Below are 20,225 nucleotides of genomic sequence, written 5' to 3'. Positions count from 1 at the left end.
TCATTTTCATTTTTTTTCTTGATTCTTGTGGAGGAATTTCTGAGTTTTGACAAAATTTACCCGGATATTGCCCGTATTTATGGTCGTCAATTTGATATCGAATGCCCGGATTTAGCCAGGTTTTTATATAAAAACTAGCTGACCCGGTGTGCTTTGCTACACCTTTCCAAAACATATGATATTTTCAGAAATTATTCAAACTTTTATTGTTTTGTTGGCATTATTTTAAAACCGCTTTAAAATGAGAGCTGCAGCTGGAGTTTCGAATTACAACACAAAGATGAATAAAACTAATTTTCTGAATTTTGATCTATAAATTGGTGTTACAGATCTGATAATTTTAATCTGCTTCTTTAAACTCCACTCTGAAAAAGGAGGGTCTCAAATTAATCGTACGCAAAAAATCTAATTTAAAAAATATGGTTGTTTTTGCTTGATATTCTCTGGATTTATGCTAAAAACTGATAAGAGAGCCCCTCCCTGTCCTTCCCATAATCCCCTGCTGAATGGAGGTTGTTGTCTTTAATAATCATACCCATGTTTTCGTGCCCGAAAATCCTCTTATATCAAATATTACTCCATTGGTTGATAAGTTTTTAAGCTTTACAACATAATTTATAAGGAGCCCCCTTCTTTCTTCCCCTCTCTACACTGTAAAGCGTAAGGGTCTATAACATTCGTAGAAACATATCTCGTAACCAAGTACCTTTCCATGCCATATTTATTTCCATTTGTTGGTTTCGTTTGCAGAAACTGAAAACTTATGCTAACAAAATTGTATTGGGCTCACTTCCCTCCTTCTATGTGTCTCCAATGTACTGAAAGGAGGATGGTGTGTCAGATATTCATAGAATCATAGCAAAATGATTTTCCATGTTAAGTTTTGTCCATTTCTCGGATTTTATAAAAAAAAAAGTTAAATGTAAGCCTTCTCTTCCCTTCCTATATTCCCAATTCTATCATTCTACTGCAAGAAAGGAATTGATTGACATAAAACAAGTATTTTTCGTATTAAAATACTTTTAGATGCCAATAGGGGTCTCAAACAATCATTAGAACATGTCACGTTCCCAAATACTCGCCCATGCCAAATTTGGTTCCATTTGTTTAATTAGTTTTTGAGTTATGTAAAAAATTATAAAAGAGGCCCCTCCCCCTTTTATATCTCCCTACTGGAAAGAGGGAGGGGTCTCAAATAATCATAGAAATATTTTTTGTATCCAACTACCCTCCCGTGCCAAGTTTGGTTCCATTTGCTCTATTAGTTTTTGAGTTATGTAAAAAAAATATGAAAGAGGCCCCTCCCCCTTTATACTGGAAAAAGGGAGGGGTCTCAAATAATCATTGAAATATTTTTCGTATCCAACTACCTTCCCGTGCCAAATTTGGTTCCAATATCTTGATTAGTTCTCGAGTTATATGAAAATTTGTAAGGTAGACCCCCTCCCCCCTTCCTATTACCCTACTGAGAGGTGGGAGGGGTACCTTATATTCATAGAAATATTCCTCGTTCCCAAATACCACCTCATGCAATATTTGGTACCATTTGCTTGATGGGTTCTCGAGTTATGCAAAAAATTGTCATTTGTTTGGGAGGCCTCTCCCTCCCTTCATGAGAGACGGAGGGGTCTCAAACCATAATAGGAACCTTCCCAGACTTCCAATACCCCCACCTGCCAAGTTTCACGCAAATCGGTTCAGTAGTTTCCGAGTCTATAGGGAACAGACAGACAGACAGACAGACAGACAGACAGACAGACAGACAGACAGACAGACAGACAGAAATTCATTTTTATATATATAGATTGCCCAGTTTGTCCGGCCCGGATACGTGCTGAAAAAATTCTGGCAACGTTATAAAATAATGTTAACGTGTACAAAAATTACCGAAAATCTTTCAAGTGGATTTTCAGAAAGCGTCCAATATAGAAGCTCATAGACATACTTTTTTTGGGTAGAATCGAGAAACATCCTGGAAAGTCCCAGTGGGAGCCCCAAAAATAGCTGGAAATCAACTTTTAGACAAAAAGTCATGTGGTAAATCATTTAAGGAGTCCTAGAGGACCAAATAGTGAGCCATCATTTGAATAAAAAAGAAACTGATTGATTTCCTGAAGTTAAGGAATGTGAGAGGTTTTATCAAGCGCAATCCTAAAGTATCAATAGAAGAAATGATAAAAAACATGTAATTTTCTGATGGGTTTGTCTAGGTGACTAAAAAACTGGCCTAATTTCATTTCTACAAAGTAAAAAGCTGCTCACTGGTAAAATTAACAAAACATGGTGGTCAAATCGTGCGCAAAATATTTGGACCGCAAGCGGGGTTAATTTTGAAAGTTTTTATAAGGGACAGCAAAAACCCACCTGGCACCGGGCAGGTTTCTAGCCAGAAAACTTTCGTTGACATTTCTCGCCTGGATGTTTCGGAGATGAACAAGGAGACAAAATTGAAAAAATAAATCAACATTACGATCTGTGGAAGCTGTAAATCAGTCAGTGTTTCACAACAATTAACACGATGAATGGCTAAATATAAAAAGAAGACTGCCTTCAGATGCGACCATTTTTTCTGCATTGCACTTCAATAGGTCCAACAAACTTGGTTTTTTATTTTGCTTGGATCTGGAAGCGTACTTGAAACCTGTGGTGGATTGATAAAAAGTCAAATATGCTGATTTTGTGCGAAGTAGAACTATCGGTAAAATATGTCATTACTTCGTCTTTGTTAAAAATGATGAGTAATTTTGAGGGCCAAGCTTCACGAAACAGAAAACGTTTTCAAAAATAGCCTTGATTTGAAATATGGGTGATTCATAGTATTCACGCACGTAGTGCCTCAAATTTAAAGTCGAAAAACTTCTTTATTAAACGCTATCTTAGAACTCACTTGAAAAAAACGTCACAAAAATTTCCACATGTGCACATTACATTACTAGGCAGCTTTACAGAAAATCTCATCAATTTTTATCCATGCATTCAAACGTTATTCGCAAAACAATGTGTTGCATTTTTTTTCTAACGCACTCCTTACCTAACATTATTTGGAAGGAGCAGCAAATGTTTGGAAGTTTCTTTGGAAATTCCCAGGAGGCTTTAAGTTATACTTCTCCCCGGATATTTTAATTCAGCGAATATCAAACTAAGAAAGCATTCGTTAGAACAATTTTGAAACGTTTGCTTGCTTGAGTTTGTATTGCACCGTTAGTTTTTCTGTATGAATATATTTTTTGTTTCTCAAGAGAAAAATCTATTCATGAAGTTCCAAATAAAAATCAGCAAATTACAAGTTTGATTCAATGATTAATGGCATTTCGGTGAAGTTTTCTTTATTTCTTTATTTCTTCATTATTATAGACGGATAGATTACATTAGGAAGCATGATAGGTATTAAAATTGAGCCAAGAGCGGGTTATGAGAAACTTCTTGCCGTACAAGAACATTATTCCTACACCGTATTTTTGTCTACTTAGAAGAAGCAAAGTCGATGGGCTGATTTTGCACTGTTTTATACAACGATGCAAGGATGGATCGAAGCACGTGTTTCGTATCCCGATCGGACACAACACTTTCAACACCTGTCTTGTTTCCTAATCGAATCTATCCGTCTGTAATTTTCATTAATCACTTTCATTTGATATTCTTCCTGTTAGAATTAAATACTTCACCGAAATGCTATAAATCATTAAATTAAATCATAAAACCACCGGCGATGTTCTGTTCACACAAATTAAAAGTTTTTGTTATATTTTTTTTCAATTTTTCCAGATTATGGACAATAGCCTATGTGTTCGGCAGCTGCGATACTCCGGCATGATGGAAACGGCCAAAATTCGTAAGGCAGGATATGCGATCAGACACACGTATACGGAGTTCGTTGATCGATATCGACATCTGGGGAAAAACATCGGCCCAGCGCACAAGGTCGATTGCGTTTTGGCATCAAAACAAATCTGCGAGAGGGTTCTTTCGAAGGTCGGCGATGATTATCAGTTTGGAAAGACAAAAATTTTCCTCAAAGAAAGTCACGATTTTGTTCTGGAAGCGGAACGTTCCAGAGTGTATTTGCACTATGTGGTGCTCATCCAGCGAGCTTTCAGGAGAGTTTTGTTCTTCAGGTACATAAGAAAATATCGGAATGCCGCGATCACGATTCAGAAGCATTGGCGTGCAAGAGGGTATCGATCCAACTATTTGGTTATGCGAAATGGTTATCGTCGGTTGCAGGCAGTTATCAAATCTCGTGAACTGACCTACAAATTCGGTAGGCTGCGGGAGGCGATAGTTTATCTGCAGGCGCAATGTCGTGGTTATTTGACACGCAGAAATCTGAGAGATAAAATCACATACAAGGCTCAACGCATGAACGAGCTGCTTGCGTTGAAGCGCAGAGAAGAGATCCAATTCAAACAGTCTGGCAACAAGCGCTGGCGAGAGGATGCAGAGCACAACTACAGGATGAGGGTAGACGAGTTGAATCAAGAGATGGCTTTGGAGGCTGAGCTAAGAAAAGCGGCCACCGTTAAACCGCAACCGGCGATCAATGTTGAAGACGACAATAAGGTGGTCGATGACGTGTTTGGATTCCTGGATGGTCCGACCAGTCCCGAGCCGAAACCCAAACGGAAAACTTCATTCGCCGTAAGCAAAATGTTACAGTACTTTGAGGAGAAAAGCAAGAACAAAAAAATTATTCCCACCAAGTTGTTGTCCCGTCCTGTAAATTATTATGAATCGTCTCGATTATGATGGGCCTACAATACTCAAACGAACAAATCTCACACAGCTCATCTTCGACATGATACACCCACTTGCAACGTATTCGAAACAATAGTTTGTAAATAAAACAAAACTCGAAATTTACAGTACTTTCATTTGTGTTTACACTTATGTATTTCATGTTTGTTGTTGATCAATACGTAAGTTAGGAATTATTTTAAGTTTGTATTGTGATAGAATAAAATTTACGTGAAACCATTATCCAAAGACAAAAAGTTTAGTTATATGTATGTACATATATAAGTTATTATGTATTTCATTTTGAGATTTTTCAGCCGAATTCTATTATTTGAGCATTTGGATGAAAAAAGCTTTTAAACTAAACTATCAAACCAGTTCAATGGGAATTTACGCACAAATAACAATTTGCTTTGGGGAAGGTTCAGCTTTTCCGTCGTTTATCAGTCGTTTATCAGGAATAACTGAAGGCCTAGTGTTGTAAATGCTGACCTGACAGTTTCGAAACAACTGCTTGTAGGTGAGTGATTGATCGGCTTCACTGGGCGGTGTTTGTTGTTTTCATCCACTTTGTAATCTTTTCACTTCCATATCATATACCTAGCTGCTAACACAAAATTTTCATGCGTGAAATTTAAGCTCATTCTATTCCGAGGCGTTCATTAGTACATACACAACATTGATAATTTTTATTTAAGTTTAATAAAAGTGATTTTGCTTGTAGTGAAATGTTAGTGCGGTTGTGTTGTTTGTCTTTTTCAGATATTTTTACTAAATACATATTTTAAAAAATATATCACATCCAATGTACAATAATCATCAATATATTGTTTTAAATTTAAATTTGATAACTGTGTAGTTTAAATATTTTTTAGTCCATATTTGAATCTTAGAGTACAGAGAAAATCTTCAAAGCAAGGTAGGAACATTCAACATTTATAGACATGTAAGTTTGTCTCAGTTTTGACAGACAAACTTAGATACATGTCGTTTACTTGATAGTAGAATAAGGTGGAAGATTATGATTAAAGAAAAAAAAAACGGCAACGAAATGGAACAAAAAACTTACAAGAAACAACTAATTACAGCGTGAATAAATGAAGACGTTTATTGTCTGGCTAAATCACGTACCGACGTATACTGTATTTAAAGGAAATATTTTCAATTGTTTCCTCGAGGGAGTGGGTGGGTGTTCTTCAAGAACATGGCCACATCCACAATCGACATTAGCGGTAGACAAAACTACGTGTTTTCAACAGGTGAGGCGTGCATGAACAGTTTGCGTAGAAAATGTAGCTCTGCATATGTTCATACTATGAGTCGAATTCCGCGGCATTTAAGAGAAGAGGTAGGATTAGTTTGATGTATGGTGTGGTGATACAAATGCATAAATCAGAAATATTGAGCAAAAATCAGAAAACTACTCTTCTATTATGCATTAATCGTGATTTGAATGCTTTCTCGGAGTTTGTTAAAAAATCGCCTAATTGAAAACTAGATATTTTGATCGAATCTATCGAGAGAAATTGCATCCCTGTATCTTAATTGGCATTGAGAGATGTCTGAGATCAATCTCAATATTAATCATGCATCATCCTTTTAAATTCCAATAAAGCCGGAATTGACGTCAAACCCTTCTTATGTTATACGGAGTTGAAACATCTGGAGGATGAATAAAGAATAAAATATAAATAATACTGAATCAAAGCTATCGAAAGATTCCTTTTAATTCAACCACGGTAAATGAAAAGTTCATATACCTATCGGTATTTCGTTTGCAACTTATGTGAATATGTGCACAAAAACTATATACACGTATGGAGGCATCTGTTTACTATACATTGGAGTAATTTTTATGTTAAAACTTTCTTCTGTTTCCAAGAAAATTATTTTATTTTAAGTGTTGTCTAAAATGCTGAACCTCAAACCGTGCGGGCTAAATGCGCCTATTTATGTTTTTAACAAAATTTCTGTATTTTGGGCAATATTTCCGTATAATTTCATTGGAACTGCTAGAAAGTAATAATTTCCGTACGACAAAGCTGAAGTTTTATAAAAATCTATGTATATTATAATTTGATGGAATAAAACAAAAGTAAGGGTTTCCATACTATGGAGGCAGTTCATCCATGAGAAAAACTTTATCAAATCTGTTTTAAGATAATCAATTCTCTCTTAAGATGTTATTTAGAGCTTAGATTTGAAGGTTCAATGATAAAAATCGTTTATTTATTCTATTTAACCTGTTATTTTAGGATGGAGACATTTTACAAACATGATGGGGGCATTCAAAAACACTCAATTATTCCACTATATAATCAATATTAAACTTCCACAAAAGCTGAAATATGTTTAATTTCCTAAGTTCAGTTGAGTAAGAAACAAAAACCATCCTAGTTTTTGTTTAAAGCTTCTTTACGTATAATTTTTTAATGTCAAAATATTACATCAAAATGTATCAAAACCTTGTAAGATTTTTTTAATATTTTTGAGTTTTTAAATTCAAAAAATTCTTTCTTGCCTTATGTTCTAAGCGTATCACCCTCAAAATGCATTGGTCAGATATTAAACTGTCTAGTCAGCCATTTCATCAAACAGCCGTAGGGTCATTTAACCCGATAGGCCCATTTAGGAAACCTTTCCCTACCTTCTTCAGTGAGCGTTTTCGATTGATGAATGTGTATCGTTTCCCAGTCCCGGTTGGCCAGTCTAGGACAAAACGTTAGTAACCCTATCAAAAGTAAAGTTTAAAAGAAAAAAGGGGAATAGTGCGAGGGCCTAGGGAAATGAATAAGGACAAAATTGAATTTTGTTTTTGTAGTTAAAATTTTATAAGTAGGGGAGAATGGGGATACTCGATCCCTTTTTCCTATTTTCATCATCTCTTTTTAGGAAAAATTTGCATTTTCTGACAGCGTGTAATTTCTAGTTTATATGCTGCGAAAGTTAGATTGATACATGAACCCATAGATAAACTAGAAGCTTTTTCGTGGGACTAAAAAAAATGTAATATTTTGAAAGTTACAGGAGACTTCATCCTTTATTCAAGGAGACTTGATCCTTTAATCAGGGTGCCCTAAGCTTTGGCGAAAATGGTGCAAAATCTAAAGATAAAAGTTCCATTGACATTTTTGAACATATTAGTTTTCATTTTTCTGTTTATGAGTGTTAGCCAAAAATAATTCTAAAAGTTTGTCTACTATCTAATTTTCATTGCATACTTTAAGGCGCAATTTTCTTAATTTTTTGATTGATAAAAGCACTTTTTTGAGACCTTTTTATCAGAAAATTATTGGATAAATATTAGTCATTGGATAAACATTAATAATTTCGTTCTGAGCAATTATCAACATACATACAGAAGAAAACTATACCTTTTTGGACTCGAGGGATCAAGTGACCTCATAATACACATTTTGGAAAACTTGTTCTTAAAAAAAATGGAGGGTTTACTATAGCTTTTTAAAAATAATATTAAGAAGTTCATGATAAACTCTAACGATTGACATATTGAAATAAACATTTTTACTATAATTTTTACGTGTGGGAGATACTTTAAAATGATAAAAAACATCTTCAAGTCACATTTTGTTAGATTTATCAAAAAAAAGTGCAATAACTGAATAAATAAAATTTAAAGAAAATTGAGATAACAGATTTGATCATTTGTTTTATTTAGCCAATTCTTCTAGAACATTCGATCTTTGTAGGACATTCCTGTTTCGAGAGATATGGCTGAGGAATCAAGTATCCCCAGGAATCAAGTATCCTCATTATTTCTTTTTGCGAAAATATGTTTAAAAAATTATAATTTATGCCTTTTTATTCAAAATTGTTTTTATATTTAGGGGTATTGCGCTTGATAGTATTCTTTGCAGGGTTTTTTTTCTGTTAAGGGGAATGTGACATGTTTTATATTTTTAAAACCAGTACTGGACTCCTATGAACGTAAAACATGGATGCAGAAATTTATTAGACCTCTTTAAATTTGATTTAAAAATAGTTTTCGTCTCTGTTCAAAATTTGGTGCTTTGGGGTGACATTGATCAGTCTCTATTCTGACGGTTTTAACAAGTTTTCTTGATCATAAAGCATACAAAATACCTTCATAACATTTACAAATGCTAGTTTATCAATTTAACCTTGATTTTTATTGCTTTATTTTAAAAATATTTATAATCGAAAAAAATTTAAAATGCTGCCTACATTTAGGGGCAAAAAAAATTATTATTGCTAAATAGTTGGAGCTTCAAAATACAAATGAAATTTTACCTTCACACATCCCCCTAGGCCCTCCCACTATTTCCATTTTAATTTTTTTCTTCAAATTATCGATTTGATAGGATTCCTATCCATTTGTAAAATACGGGCTTACTTTAGCAAAAAGTCCTTATTTTTTAAATATCAAAAAATAATCATTAAATGACTATAAAAATAGCACTACAACTGTTCATATACAAAGAAAAAAAAGTTGTTCTTTCACATTAAACAACCCGTTTGCTTCTATATGCGTTTGGTATCATCAGGAGAGCTGTTTGTTTGCAAGCCTTGAAAAAATAGATATTTTAAGATTTTGAAATTAGATTTTTTACTAACAGAAAAAAAATTAAAAACAAACCAAATTTTGCCTATTTGATAGTCAATGAATAGGCTTTCAAACGTAGAAAATAGTTTTCAAAAATTCAAACTATAGACTGAGTTACTGATGATAATGTGGAAAAGTTTAATGTTGGTCAAATTTACCCCAGTGATCAAAGTTACCCCGTTTTACCATGCATTTCTTTACGAAACGAGTACTGCAAGATTGAACGTTCAATGATTGAAAAATTGGCGTATTCTGTGATCCAATGATTGAACACTTTGATTTGCTAAATTTTAAGAAAATGGGGATAATAAACGCCGCCACTCTTCTAGAAATCATCTAAAAAGACTTAGTTGAAAACACTTATATTATTATCTTAGACGTTTATTTGTGTTTAAATCGATCTTTCAACCAATCAAAAAAAGACTGTTTTCTTCATCCTGTCGAAAAACCAAGCCAAAATTTGAACACATATTCTACTTTTGGGGATTGTGGCTTTAAGAGTCCGAAATTCTTGATAAAAATTTGAAAAGAAGTAGAAAATGCTTCAACAGTAGCACAACGGTTTATAGTTCATTTTTCTACTGTATATTATTGATTTAATTGGTAAGTGTTTTACTAGTGTGTAATATCTGGTGCCTGTTCAATAACTAGTGCTACTACCCTATAAAACAAATTTGTTGAAGTCTGCAAAACAATTAGATTTTTGCTTTGAAAAATAACTCAAATTCAAATAAGTTAGGTAATACTTTTTTAAAAGTTCGTCAAAAAAGTATTATTGCATCAGATTTGGAAAAGTAAACAAATAGAAAACAATTTTTCCTCAATGATGCCATGCGCTGGATTCCAACAAATTCGAAAATTTGCAGTTTTCTGAGATTTGTTCAATTCAATTTACTGCTCGATTGCTTCTTTCCTACATTTCCTAAATATATCGCATTAGAATGGTTACTCGAGTTAACAAATTACTTATTGAAAAAAAGATGATGTGATGGATGAGAATAGTGATTCTGGGGATTGGAAAAAACATATTGTACCTAGAAACACCAGCAAATCGAAAAACAACGTACTGATATACGATAGCTTGAGTTAACGCATTTTTGTTGTTCTGCAGTTCTAAAGCTTACGTGGTTGTTAAAATAAGTTTGTATAATTTTATTTTGATGCTGTTTGTTTAATGTTAACATAATGCCATTAATGTCACATTGGTGGAAAGTGCTGGATTTGGCAAAAATATTTCAAAAATAGCACCACATTTCAAGATTATCGTATAATAATATTGAAGCTAAGTTTAGGGTTTTACCTGCTAATCGTTTTGGAGAAAACACCTTCTGGAAACGATGACCATCTCAGGTTCATTTTATTGTCCAAATATCTAGTTTTCGACGTACATATACAAGGATATTGAAATAAAACTTAAAATATTTAAATCTAATTTTTTGAGTTCGTCTTGGAACATCTTCGTACTTGAAAATTATCACATTTCAAAGGTGATGAAAGTAATAGAGAAACATGAGGTATCAAAGAAAGAAAGAACATAAACCGTGAATATCATGAATTTTTCGAAAAAGATTCAACGGTCCACCGACAGGACTTGAGCCCGCAATTTCCGCTTCAGTACACCGTGGTGTAATTGGCTAACGCGCCGTTCTATTGAAGCGGATGTAATAAGTTGTTGTTTCTGAATGTTTATGAATAATTAAACGTTATCTGAGTTTCGATTTCCAAGATTTTCATGTAAATACTTGAAATTAAATTTTGGTGAGAGCTTCTCAATCATTCGAAAAATTATTGACGGCTCAAATGAGTTCAAAGATTAGTACATTCATGATAAGAAATACACCTTCCTATGAATGAAGTTAAGCTTCATCTCTGTGTTCATCCCTAACCCGTTAGTGAAATTAATGGAAGTTTGGAAAACTTCGCTTTCAATCTACTCGTAACTATTTACATTCACACACTTTCCCCACAGGAAGGAACCGAATCGTCCGACAGCGAAGCTTACCACCAAGGGTTAGAAGACGGGAAAAATTTTCCCTACCGCGAGGATTTATCCGATTATAACTTTGCAAAGTATGCGGCCACATACTTCGCCAACAATGCGTCCTACCAGTACAGCAAGCGCAAGCTTAAATCCTCGCTGCTCGATTTACCTAGCCCGGCCGACGTGATATCTGCGCAGGTAATGTGGAACCAATTATGACTTTAAAATGGTAATTTTTTAATCAACTTTCCTGCAGGCGTTATGGATAACAATTCTACGCTTTATGGGTGATATGGCAGAGGCCAGATACGAAGACGATAGTGAAGAGGTCAAGAATAAACCGGTCATGCAGAAGTTGGCCGTTACCTTGGGAAGGAATTTTTCCAAGACGAAAGATTTTGAAGTGTTCCAGCAAAATTTGTCGGAGCACGAGCGGAAGTTGATCCACCGAACGTTGAAGCGCAAATCAAAGATCCCAACCGAGCTGAAGGCTTTGGTAGAAAATACCGATGAAATATCGGACTATCAGGAGTTTTTGAACAACCGGAGCTCCAATTTGGACAAGTTGCACTTTATAATAGGGCACGGAATACTGAACAAACATCTGCGAGATGAGATTTACTGTCAGATTTGTAAGCAGCTGACGAATAATCCGAGCTCAATTTCGTACGCCAAAGGGTGGATTTTACTTTCGCTGTGTGTAGGATGTTTTGGACCATCTGAGAAATTCGAAAAGTATTTGAGGTCCTTCATTCGAGATGGGCCGGAGCTTTACGCGCCGTACTGTGAGCACCGTTTGGATCGTACGCTGAGTAATGGGATCAGAAGACAGCCGCCGACGTTTTTGGAACTGCAGGCTACCAAGAGCAAACAACCAATTATGGTTACCGTGACTTTGATGGATGGAGCCAGTAAAAACGTCGAGATAGATTCTGCCACAACTGCAAGTGAGATGTGTGAGAAGATAGCATTCGGTGTGGGGTTGAAGGATGTTTTTGGGTTCTCGATTTTTGTCATGCTGCAGGAGAAAGTTCTCTCTTTACAGAGCGGAAACGAATTTATCATGGATGCTATTTCGAACTGCGAACAGTACTTCAAAGAACAGGGTGGCAGTGAGCGAAATGCTTCCTGGAAGATATTCTTCCGCAAAGAGATGTTTGCACCCTGGCATGACCCTGCTGTCGATGCTGTAGCAACGAACTTGATCTATGCTCAGATTACGCGTGGAGTAAATTTGGGCGAATTGGTAAGCACCTCAGATAAGGACATTGCAATGTTGGCAGCGCTACAGTACTTTGCTGATTACGGTCATGAGATGAAAGTGGATGTCTTGAAGGAACGTTTGAAGGAGTACATTCCTAGAAATTTGGTTCGACCAGAGACAGCCCTACGCTGGATTCAGCTTATCGAGACTGCTTTCAAGCGCAGCAGATGCGTCAAAGAGGGTTTGCAACGCATCACAGCTAAGGAGGATATTGTTTTGTTCGCTAAAATTACGTGGGGTATGATGTTCTCAAGATTTTATGAAGCTGTGCAGACTGAGGGAAGTAAATTACCATCCAGCAACATTATTATTGCTGTCAATTGGTCCGGAGTTTTCTTCGTTGATGATCAAGAGAACGTTTTGGTTGAGCTGTCTTACCCGGAAATATTGCAAATCGATGGCGAAGAAAGTGACGTCAATGACCTGGGTACACTTTTTATCAGCACAATTCAGAAAGATGAATTCGTGTTCAAATCTTTCGAAGCGAAAACCTTGGCGGACTTGGTGAACCATATTTTGAAGGAGCTGAAAAGTAGAAGTATCTATGCCGTAGCAACTCAAACGCATTCGAGTGAAAGTGAGGGAGAATCGATGCTGAGTCTGCTCAAAGGAGATTTGATAACTTTGGGTCAAGGTTTTAACGGAGAAACATTATTGGACGAGGACACCACTTGGGGTTATGGAGAGTCCAACGGTAAAAAGGGCTATTTCCCGACTGAAGTGGTTTACGTTTTACCTGCTTTGCTGCCACCACCTGCTAGTGTGCTTAGTTACTATAGGGTAAGTTAGATTACGTTCAAGTTGCTTTGACGCCTTTGATTTCTTTTTTGTTTTTTGCCTACAGAAAGAAGGTGTGCTGAAGGCAAGGAAACAAATTGCTCCAAAATACAACACAATTCAGAGGAAAAAGATGCATACTCTACAGAGATATGCATCCGAACACTTTAGAGCTCCGATAAGGTAACAAGCTTTGCTTCAACTTTGAATCGAGGACTCATTTTCAATTATCCGTATTGTAGCACTACGGCAGCGCATGCCTCAATCAACAGCATGAGAAAATCAACCTCTGAGGAGCTTTGGAAGCATACTCGTGAGCCAATGAAGGCACCTCTACTTCAAAAGTTGCAACGTGACAAGTCCCAATTCGATGCTGCCGTCATTATGTTCAACTGGATTCTGAAGGTAAATCCAAATAAGAACTCTAATATGTGTTGTGAACTTTCTTGGTTGAATAATTCTAATGAGTCAAAGCAATCGAAAGATTCCCTTTAACTCAGGCATGTCAAACTCGTTTAGGTGTGCGGGCCGCATTAAAAAATTTCTAGACATAGAGGGCCGCAGCCAAAATTAGTTAGAAAACATATAATATTAGTTTCGCGGAGATTAGATGCAATACAATATGGAATATAGTTAAAAGTAAACTTGGAATGAAATTTTGCGTTAAATTTTTATTAAAGCATTTAATGTTTAACATCTTATATTATAATGCAATATATCTATTGTCTTGATGCTTGACATCTTTTCTGAGATACTTGTTTATTAATATCAGGTTGAAGTTAATTTGTCACTGACACTTTCATTATTGATGATAAATTTGTATCAGATAATCTCGAACGATAAGAAGTTTTTATGGCTTTCATTATAGAAAAAACTGCTCACATAGATAGGTACTTGCAAACATAGCAAGAATTCTGGCAACAAATTTCCGTAACTCAATGTAGCGTTCAGGCAAATAGCTGTAAAAATTCGGTACAGCCCCTTTAATGTATTTTGCTTTTAATAAAGAATTGCACTGCAGCTCTATCAACTCTAGTTGCAAATTATCAGCAGCATTTTCAGAAGCAAACGAAAATGGAGGTACAAACAACGAAAATTCTTGCTCGTATGAATTTAAGTCAAGAAAACGGCTTTTGAATGCATCTAGTAACGATTCTAGGTGAAGTACGTATTTACCAAATGAGGCAGCCTCATTTGATCTTTTCAGTTCTTGACACGTAAAGAACTGCACAAGGTTTTCTTTGGAAATTTGGTTGATCAATAACAGTAACTTCGCTTGAAAGTTTTTTACATCATCACAAGCACATTTTGAAACTTTAATTGCTTTGCGCATAATGCCTCTTGATGAATAATACATTGAAAATGAGCAAATTTGAAATTGCTATCGGTGTCCCTTATTTTCGCAAACAGATTTGTACCATTAGTTGTATAAAAATCTTTATTCAGTACTTATTTCAGATTTTTATAGTTTTATCTTTATACTTCTTTGAACGGACAAACACTACAACTTCCCAAAAAGTATATTGAAAATCGCACAACAAAGAAACTTTGAAACGTGCTATCTCGAAAGTAGCTTTTGTGCACTTATACCCCTTTGGGTCTGAGGGCCTCATATTGTGATAGCAATTGTTTACAAAAAACAGAACTTTATTTATCGACGTCAAGTTTCAAATTTAAAATCGACCTCTGAATCCGAAAAGAAGTCAAAAAACTATGTGCGAAGAGCAGTTTATTGGTCAGATTATAGAAAAAGATAATTTTATGAACAGTAGCTGAAGATATTTTTTAAAAACACAATTATTATTTTCATGTTACAATTTTAATCACAAATTTAATCTCGGAAAATTTTTGATTATTTAGGATGTTCTTTTATACAATGAATAATGTTTATATTCACGCTTACGTACATCTTCAATTAAAAAAATATCACAATATGTCTGTTGTTCCATCGGTAAAACAAAAATAATAGAACCAAAATACTTGGAAGATATTTATGTTGTTTACGATATGAATGTTTACACACAATCCTCCACGGGAGTGGGAATCACCTCAAACTGTGGTTCAGAGAAACAAATTTCAGCATCGAAAAACCTTTGCATTAAGTTGAAAACCTTACATTCAACTTGAGTTTTTTGCAGTAATATTTTACATAAAAATCAGTGGTGTTTTTTTTGTGACAATTTAACGGGGCTTCGCGGGCCGCATCGACCAAGGCCGCGGGCCGCATGCGGCCCGCATACCCCCAGTTTGAAATGCCTGCTTTAACTCAACCATGGTTGAGTTCAAACCCTGGTTGAATTAAAGGAAATCTTTTGATTGCTTTGATTCAGCCAAACAAGAAAAAAACAATTATAAAATTTAATTTGTATTTCTCACTCCACAGTACATGGGTGATCTTCCGAGGGGTCGAGACACTTTCAATACTGATAAGATCTTCCGCCCGGCGATGAACGATGAAGTACTGAGGGATGAGCTGTACTGTCAGATCATGAGGCAGCTGACCGAAAATCAAATTTCGGTCAGCGAAGAACGTGGATGGGATTTGCTGTGGCTGGCAACCGGAGTCTTTCTTCCGACTCAACCTTTGATGAAGGAGCTATTTGATTTCCTCAAAACACGGAAGCACCCAATAGCTACCGGATGCCTGGAGCGCGTTCAGAAAATATTGAAACATGGACCTCGCAAGTTCCCACCCTACGTGGTCGAAGTGGACGCCATCCGGTGTCGAACAGTTGAGATCTATCATAAGGTGTATTTCCCTGACGATACCGATGAAGCCTTCCAGATTGAGTCTTCAACGAAGACTAAGGATCTTGTGCAAACCATAACCAAACGTCTGGAGTTGAAATCCAGCGAAGGATTCAGTTTGTTCATCAAAGTAGGTGACAAAGTGTTTTCCATGCCTGAAGAGTACTATATGTTTGATTTCATAAACGAACTCATGGAGTGGATCAAAGAAACTCTTCCGTCAAGAACGAATGACAACCGCTTCCAGTGCGAGTACCAATTATTTTTCATGAAAAAGCTATGGGTCAATGTGATTCCTGGAAAAGATACTTTCGCAGACGAAATATTCCATTTCCATCAGGAGCTGCCGAAACTTTTACAAGGTTATTATAAAATAACAAAAACGGAAGCCGTTGAATTGGGTGCATATGTTTTCTGGGCCCAATACGAGGAACAAGACACCCTGGCTTTGCAAAAATCGTTTGCTGACATGCTGCCTCTACTAATACCGGAAGACAGCTTGAGACTACAGAAGATCGATCAGTGGAAAAAGGAACTGCTGGCTAAGATCAAAACTCTGGCAGGAATTCAACAATCAGCAGCTAAGCTTGAGTTCCTTAACATTGTTTGCAAGCTACCGATGTTTGGATCCACATTCTTTGTAGTGAAGCAAACTACGGATCAGAACATGCCAGAAACGCTACTGGTTGCCATCAATAGATATGGATTCCACTTGATTGATCCTCGTACAAAGGTTGAAAAATGAAAGGCAATCAAAGGCAAGTTTTTTCAATGTGTTTTTTTTTAACTTTTTTCAGGACACTCTTGCGCAGTACACGTTCATGGAACTTAACTTCTGGAGCTCCGGCAATACGTACTTCCATGTTAAGTTTGGCAATATGATGGGATCATCGAAGCTGTTGCTGGAAACCAAACAGGGGTACAAGATGGACGACCTGCTCACTTCGTATATACGCTATTTCAAAACGCACGGCCAACGTCACTGATATGTTTGGAGGAAGAATAATTGGGACAACTAATGGACGTGTATCTTATTGTAACAATAAAAATGTACTTGAGTATAAAACTTCAAACTATTTAAATAAACTGCGATATTATATGACTTCTAGCTTCAAAAGTTTCTGCTTGAGGTAAAGAGTGCTTCACAGCAAATCTGCACAGACAAAATTCAATCCTAAAATCGGAGTTCTGATTTGCACCAAATCTTCAGAGAATATGAACAAATGAGCTAGTTTTGGCATCATTGATTTTTTTCAATTCACTTGTACTCCATCCATAAAATTCAGGACGACTTGAGAATCTACCATTTTCAGTGTAATAACTCATTTGATATTGTACAGCGCAAACTAAGTAGTCAGTACATTTCGCTCATCTTCACATCTTCATATCCAACTTGATTTTCGAACTATTAAAAGCCTAAAGGCGATTTGATATCTGTTTCGCCCACGAAGGTAACGAGTTTTTGAAAATGTCGGACTATTTCTGAACATGAGCTCCTTAAAAAAAACAACTGTCCTCGAAGTTTTATGCATTTTTTAAATTATAATGCAGAACTGTCTGTGTATCGCATCTTTTATGTGTATAATTTGAGACCGCCGCGCCGCCTGAAACTCATTAAACCTTTTTTAGGCGGTCGCCATGATAGAAGATTATACAACTGTTGAAAAACAACGTGACCGAGATTCGATTCCATAACCATTGCATAGAAAACATAAACTGCTTCCAAATCGTCGTCAATTTCAGCTAGCTAGCCTTTTTAGATCCAGACCCAATGAATTTTCCAAATAACTGTGCACAATTGTTTCCCTTCTTTCGGCTTCCATGTTGATTGTTTACAAAGTACAGTCGATTCGCGGAATGTCAAAAATACATACGTGAAGCTGACAAAATCGTGTGCCAAGAACTTCCAAATCCGTCCACCAGGAGCGCCACAATAGAGCAAAAGTTAGTTCCAATGCTAAAGGGAGCAATCTTTAGTATGAAAAAATGTATGTAGTTTGTTTTCTTGCTCTCTTCTTCTTACAAAAACCGAAGTATTTTATTTCTGATGGATTTTTTTTTCTCATTACACTTAATAAAATCACTCTGTTGAAAAGTAACCCAGTACTTGTGCTTCATCAACCATGCCGACGAATACTGCCAGGATCTCTTCAGCCGTTGGCACGATCTGATCAGCTGCTAAAATGAATCGGAGACCTCCTCCTTGTGGTCTAAGCTCGAATGTGTATGCGAGGGGAATTTCTGCCACCCCATAGGCCCAGTCTTGAGACGATCCGGATACTGTATCTAAAAAAAAAGAAATTGAATAGCAATCGATATCATGCGTATGTTAGCATAGCCCTTACACAAAACTTCTGGTGGAGTTCCCATGCGATACGGCGTTTGGTGTTTATCGTAGGCATCGACGATTCCACGTCTTCCGATTTGCCTCAGATGAGCGTCGTTGGTCGGTCGTGGGGCATTGGTGTAACCAAACGGAACTATTACTAATTGTCCCGCCGAGTGAAGCGATAAGTAGATCGTCACCTTGCCAGAAATGGTCAGAAGGTACAGCGATAATGTTTTGACTTCTATTTCTGATTCTGCATGGGGTCCCGAGTACGTATCCGAACAGGGATTCGACGAAGTTCCACCGTCTGAAAATATGAGTTTGATTAATACTTAAATGGTCGATGAAATGTGTTATTTTGATGATTTTATTGTATTTTTATATGGAGTCTTTGACTACTGTCATATAGGCTTAATATTAAAACTAACTTATGAATTAGATTACATTAAAATTAGTTTTCGAGTAGTTGTCGAGCTGGAGGTAGAGGTTTAAACTTTGGAGCAGTTGGGGACAGTCAACAGTTTTGTACAAAATATCATAGAAAAAATTCGTTGCAAATAGTTTCTACTTTGACTCAAAGGCGTCATTGATAGTAGGCCACACCTCTCACGCACCACGCACCACGCCAATAATCTGTCGATGTCATCTTGAAGCGCAGCGCAATCCACTATTGAATCTTTGATTCGATAGATTTTGAAACCATCAGCCAACAGTAATATCGGTGATTGAAGGAATGTTGCAAAATCGTTTAAAAACAGCACAAAGATTAGCGGTCCTAAGTGACTGCCCTGCAGTACACCAGACAGCATGTTGAACACAATAGAGTGAGTACCACGAATGTTGATAAAACCTCGACGAATAAGCATGTACGACGACAACCATTTGGTTATCCATACAGGAAAGCAAGTAATGAGTTATTTCAATTTTCAAAAGTCCCTAACTTGTTTGTACAACCTGCTAAAACAAGCCTTCTTGGATTCTGTACTTGTGTCTGAACAAAGTTGTGAATAATACTGCAGAGCAAACTCGACGGATTTACCAAAAGCTCCAAGGCAACAGGTGCAGAGTCAGCGTCGGAGGACCAAGTGAATGGGAATCAACACAGAGAACGAGTGGATTGCTTCCATTATATTAGTAGTCTTATAAGGTTTGATGGTGGTACAGAAAAACCGCGGATCGGAAAGAAATGAAGCCGTGGATCTTCGAAACATTTATGGTCACTTCGTTTAGGGTACAAAACATAGTAGTGATATATGGTGACGACTTTTAAACAGCAAATTTTAAAAAAGGTCGGTTACATACATAGGTGGAGATGAATTGAGCCTACGCTGCTTAGAGATATGATGCAGAGAGACATTGGTATAACTGGAATCCAGATGAATATCAAGGTAAAAAACAGACTAGATATTTCAAGACGCCGAAGCTTAAATAGTTGAAGAAAGTAAGAACTGTCGAATTGGCTTTCATCCAAAAAAAGAGACTGGATCCGAATAGTTACCAGTCATCAAATCAATACATCAATACAATCAATACAAATGAACATAGGTATCCATTCTTAATCCGATACTCTTTTCTTTACACTGTTAGATAGTGTGTATGTATGTTTGTAGACAATCTACCATGGGTGCACGGATTCACCCCAGTTTCGCCAACGTATGCGCTGAGTTGCATTCTTTAGATCCTGAGTTCGGCTAATCTTCAATGCATATCACCACATACCCGACACCATGGCTTCGTGTGAACTGTCATGTAATGAATGTGTTTTGTGTATGTGTGAGTCTTATTTGGAGAACGGTACAATCAGATT

At 36.4% G+C, this 20,225-nt stretch overlaps 2 protein-coding genes across 2 annotated transcripts in view; one reads left to right on the top strand and one right to left on the bottom strand.

Moving 5' to 3' along the window:
* Nucleotides 1–17,197, top strand: part of LOC129743692 (myosin-VIIa-like) — a 39,902-nt gene extending 22,705 nt beyond the window's left edge. Inside the window, exons 7-13 of the mRNA XM_055735790.1 lie at nt 3,766–4,638; nt 11,289–11,498; nt 11,557–13,344; nt 13,409–13,524; nt 13,584–13,746; nt 15,725–16,822; nt 16,887–17,197. Of these exons, the coding sequence (XP_055591765.1) occupies nt 3,766–4,638; nt 11,289–11,498; nt 11,557–13,344; nt 13,409–13,524; nt 13,584–13,746; nt 15,725–16,822; nt 16,887–17,075 (4,437 nt within the window). The 3' untranslated portion in view covers nt 17,076–17,197. The remainder of the gene's footprint in view (nt 1–3,765; nt 4,639–11,288; nt 11,499–11,556; nt 13,345–13,408; nt 13,525–13,583; nt 13,747–15,724; nt 16,823–16,886) is intronic.
* A 972-nt stretch (nt 17,198–18,169) lies between these two features.
* Nucleotides 18,170–20,147, bottom strand: LOC129741638 (zinc carboxypeptidase-like). The gene is made up of 3 exons (XM_055733384.1): nt 20,138–20,147; nt 18,435–18,725; nt 18,170–18,375 (listed from the first exon to the last, which is right to left on the bottom strand). The coding sequence occupies exons 1-3, from the start codon at nt 20,145–20,147 to the stop codon at nt 18,170–18,172; spliced, it is 507 nt and encodes a 168-aa protein (XP_055589359.1).
* Between the last annotated feature and the right edge of the window lie 78 nt (nt 20,148–20,225).

Source organism: Uranotaenia lowii, chromosome 2 (genome assembly GCF_029784155.1).
Source record: "Uranotaenia lowii strain MFRU-FL chromosome 2, ASM2978415v1, whole genome shotgun sequence".
NCBI lineage: Eukaryota > Metazoa > Arthropoda > Insecta > Diptera > Culicidae > Uranotaenia > Uranotaenia lowii.
The sequence above is the reverse complement of the archived record's forward strand: the minus strand, read 5'-3'. Positions and strand labels throughout refer to the sequence as shown.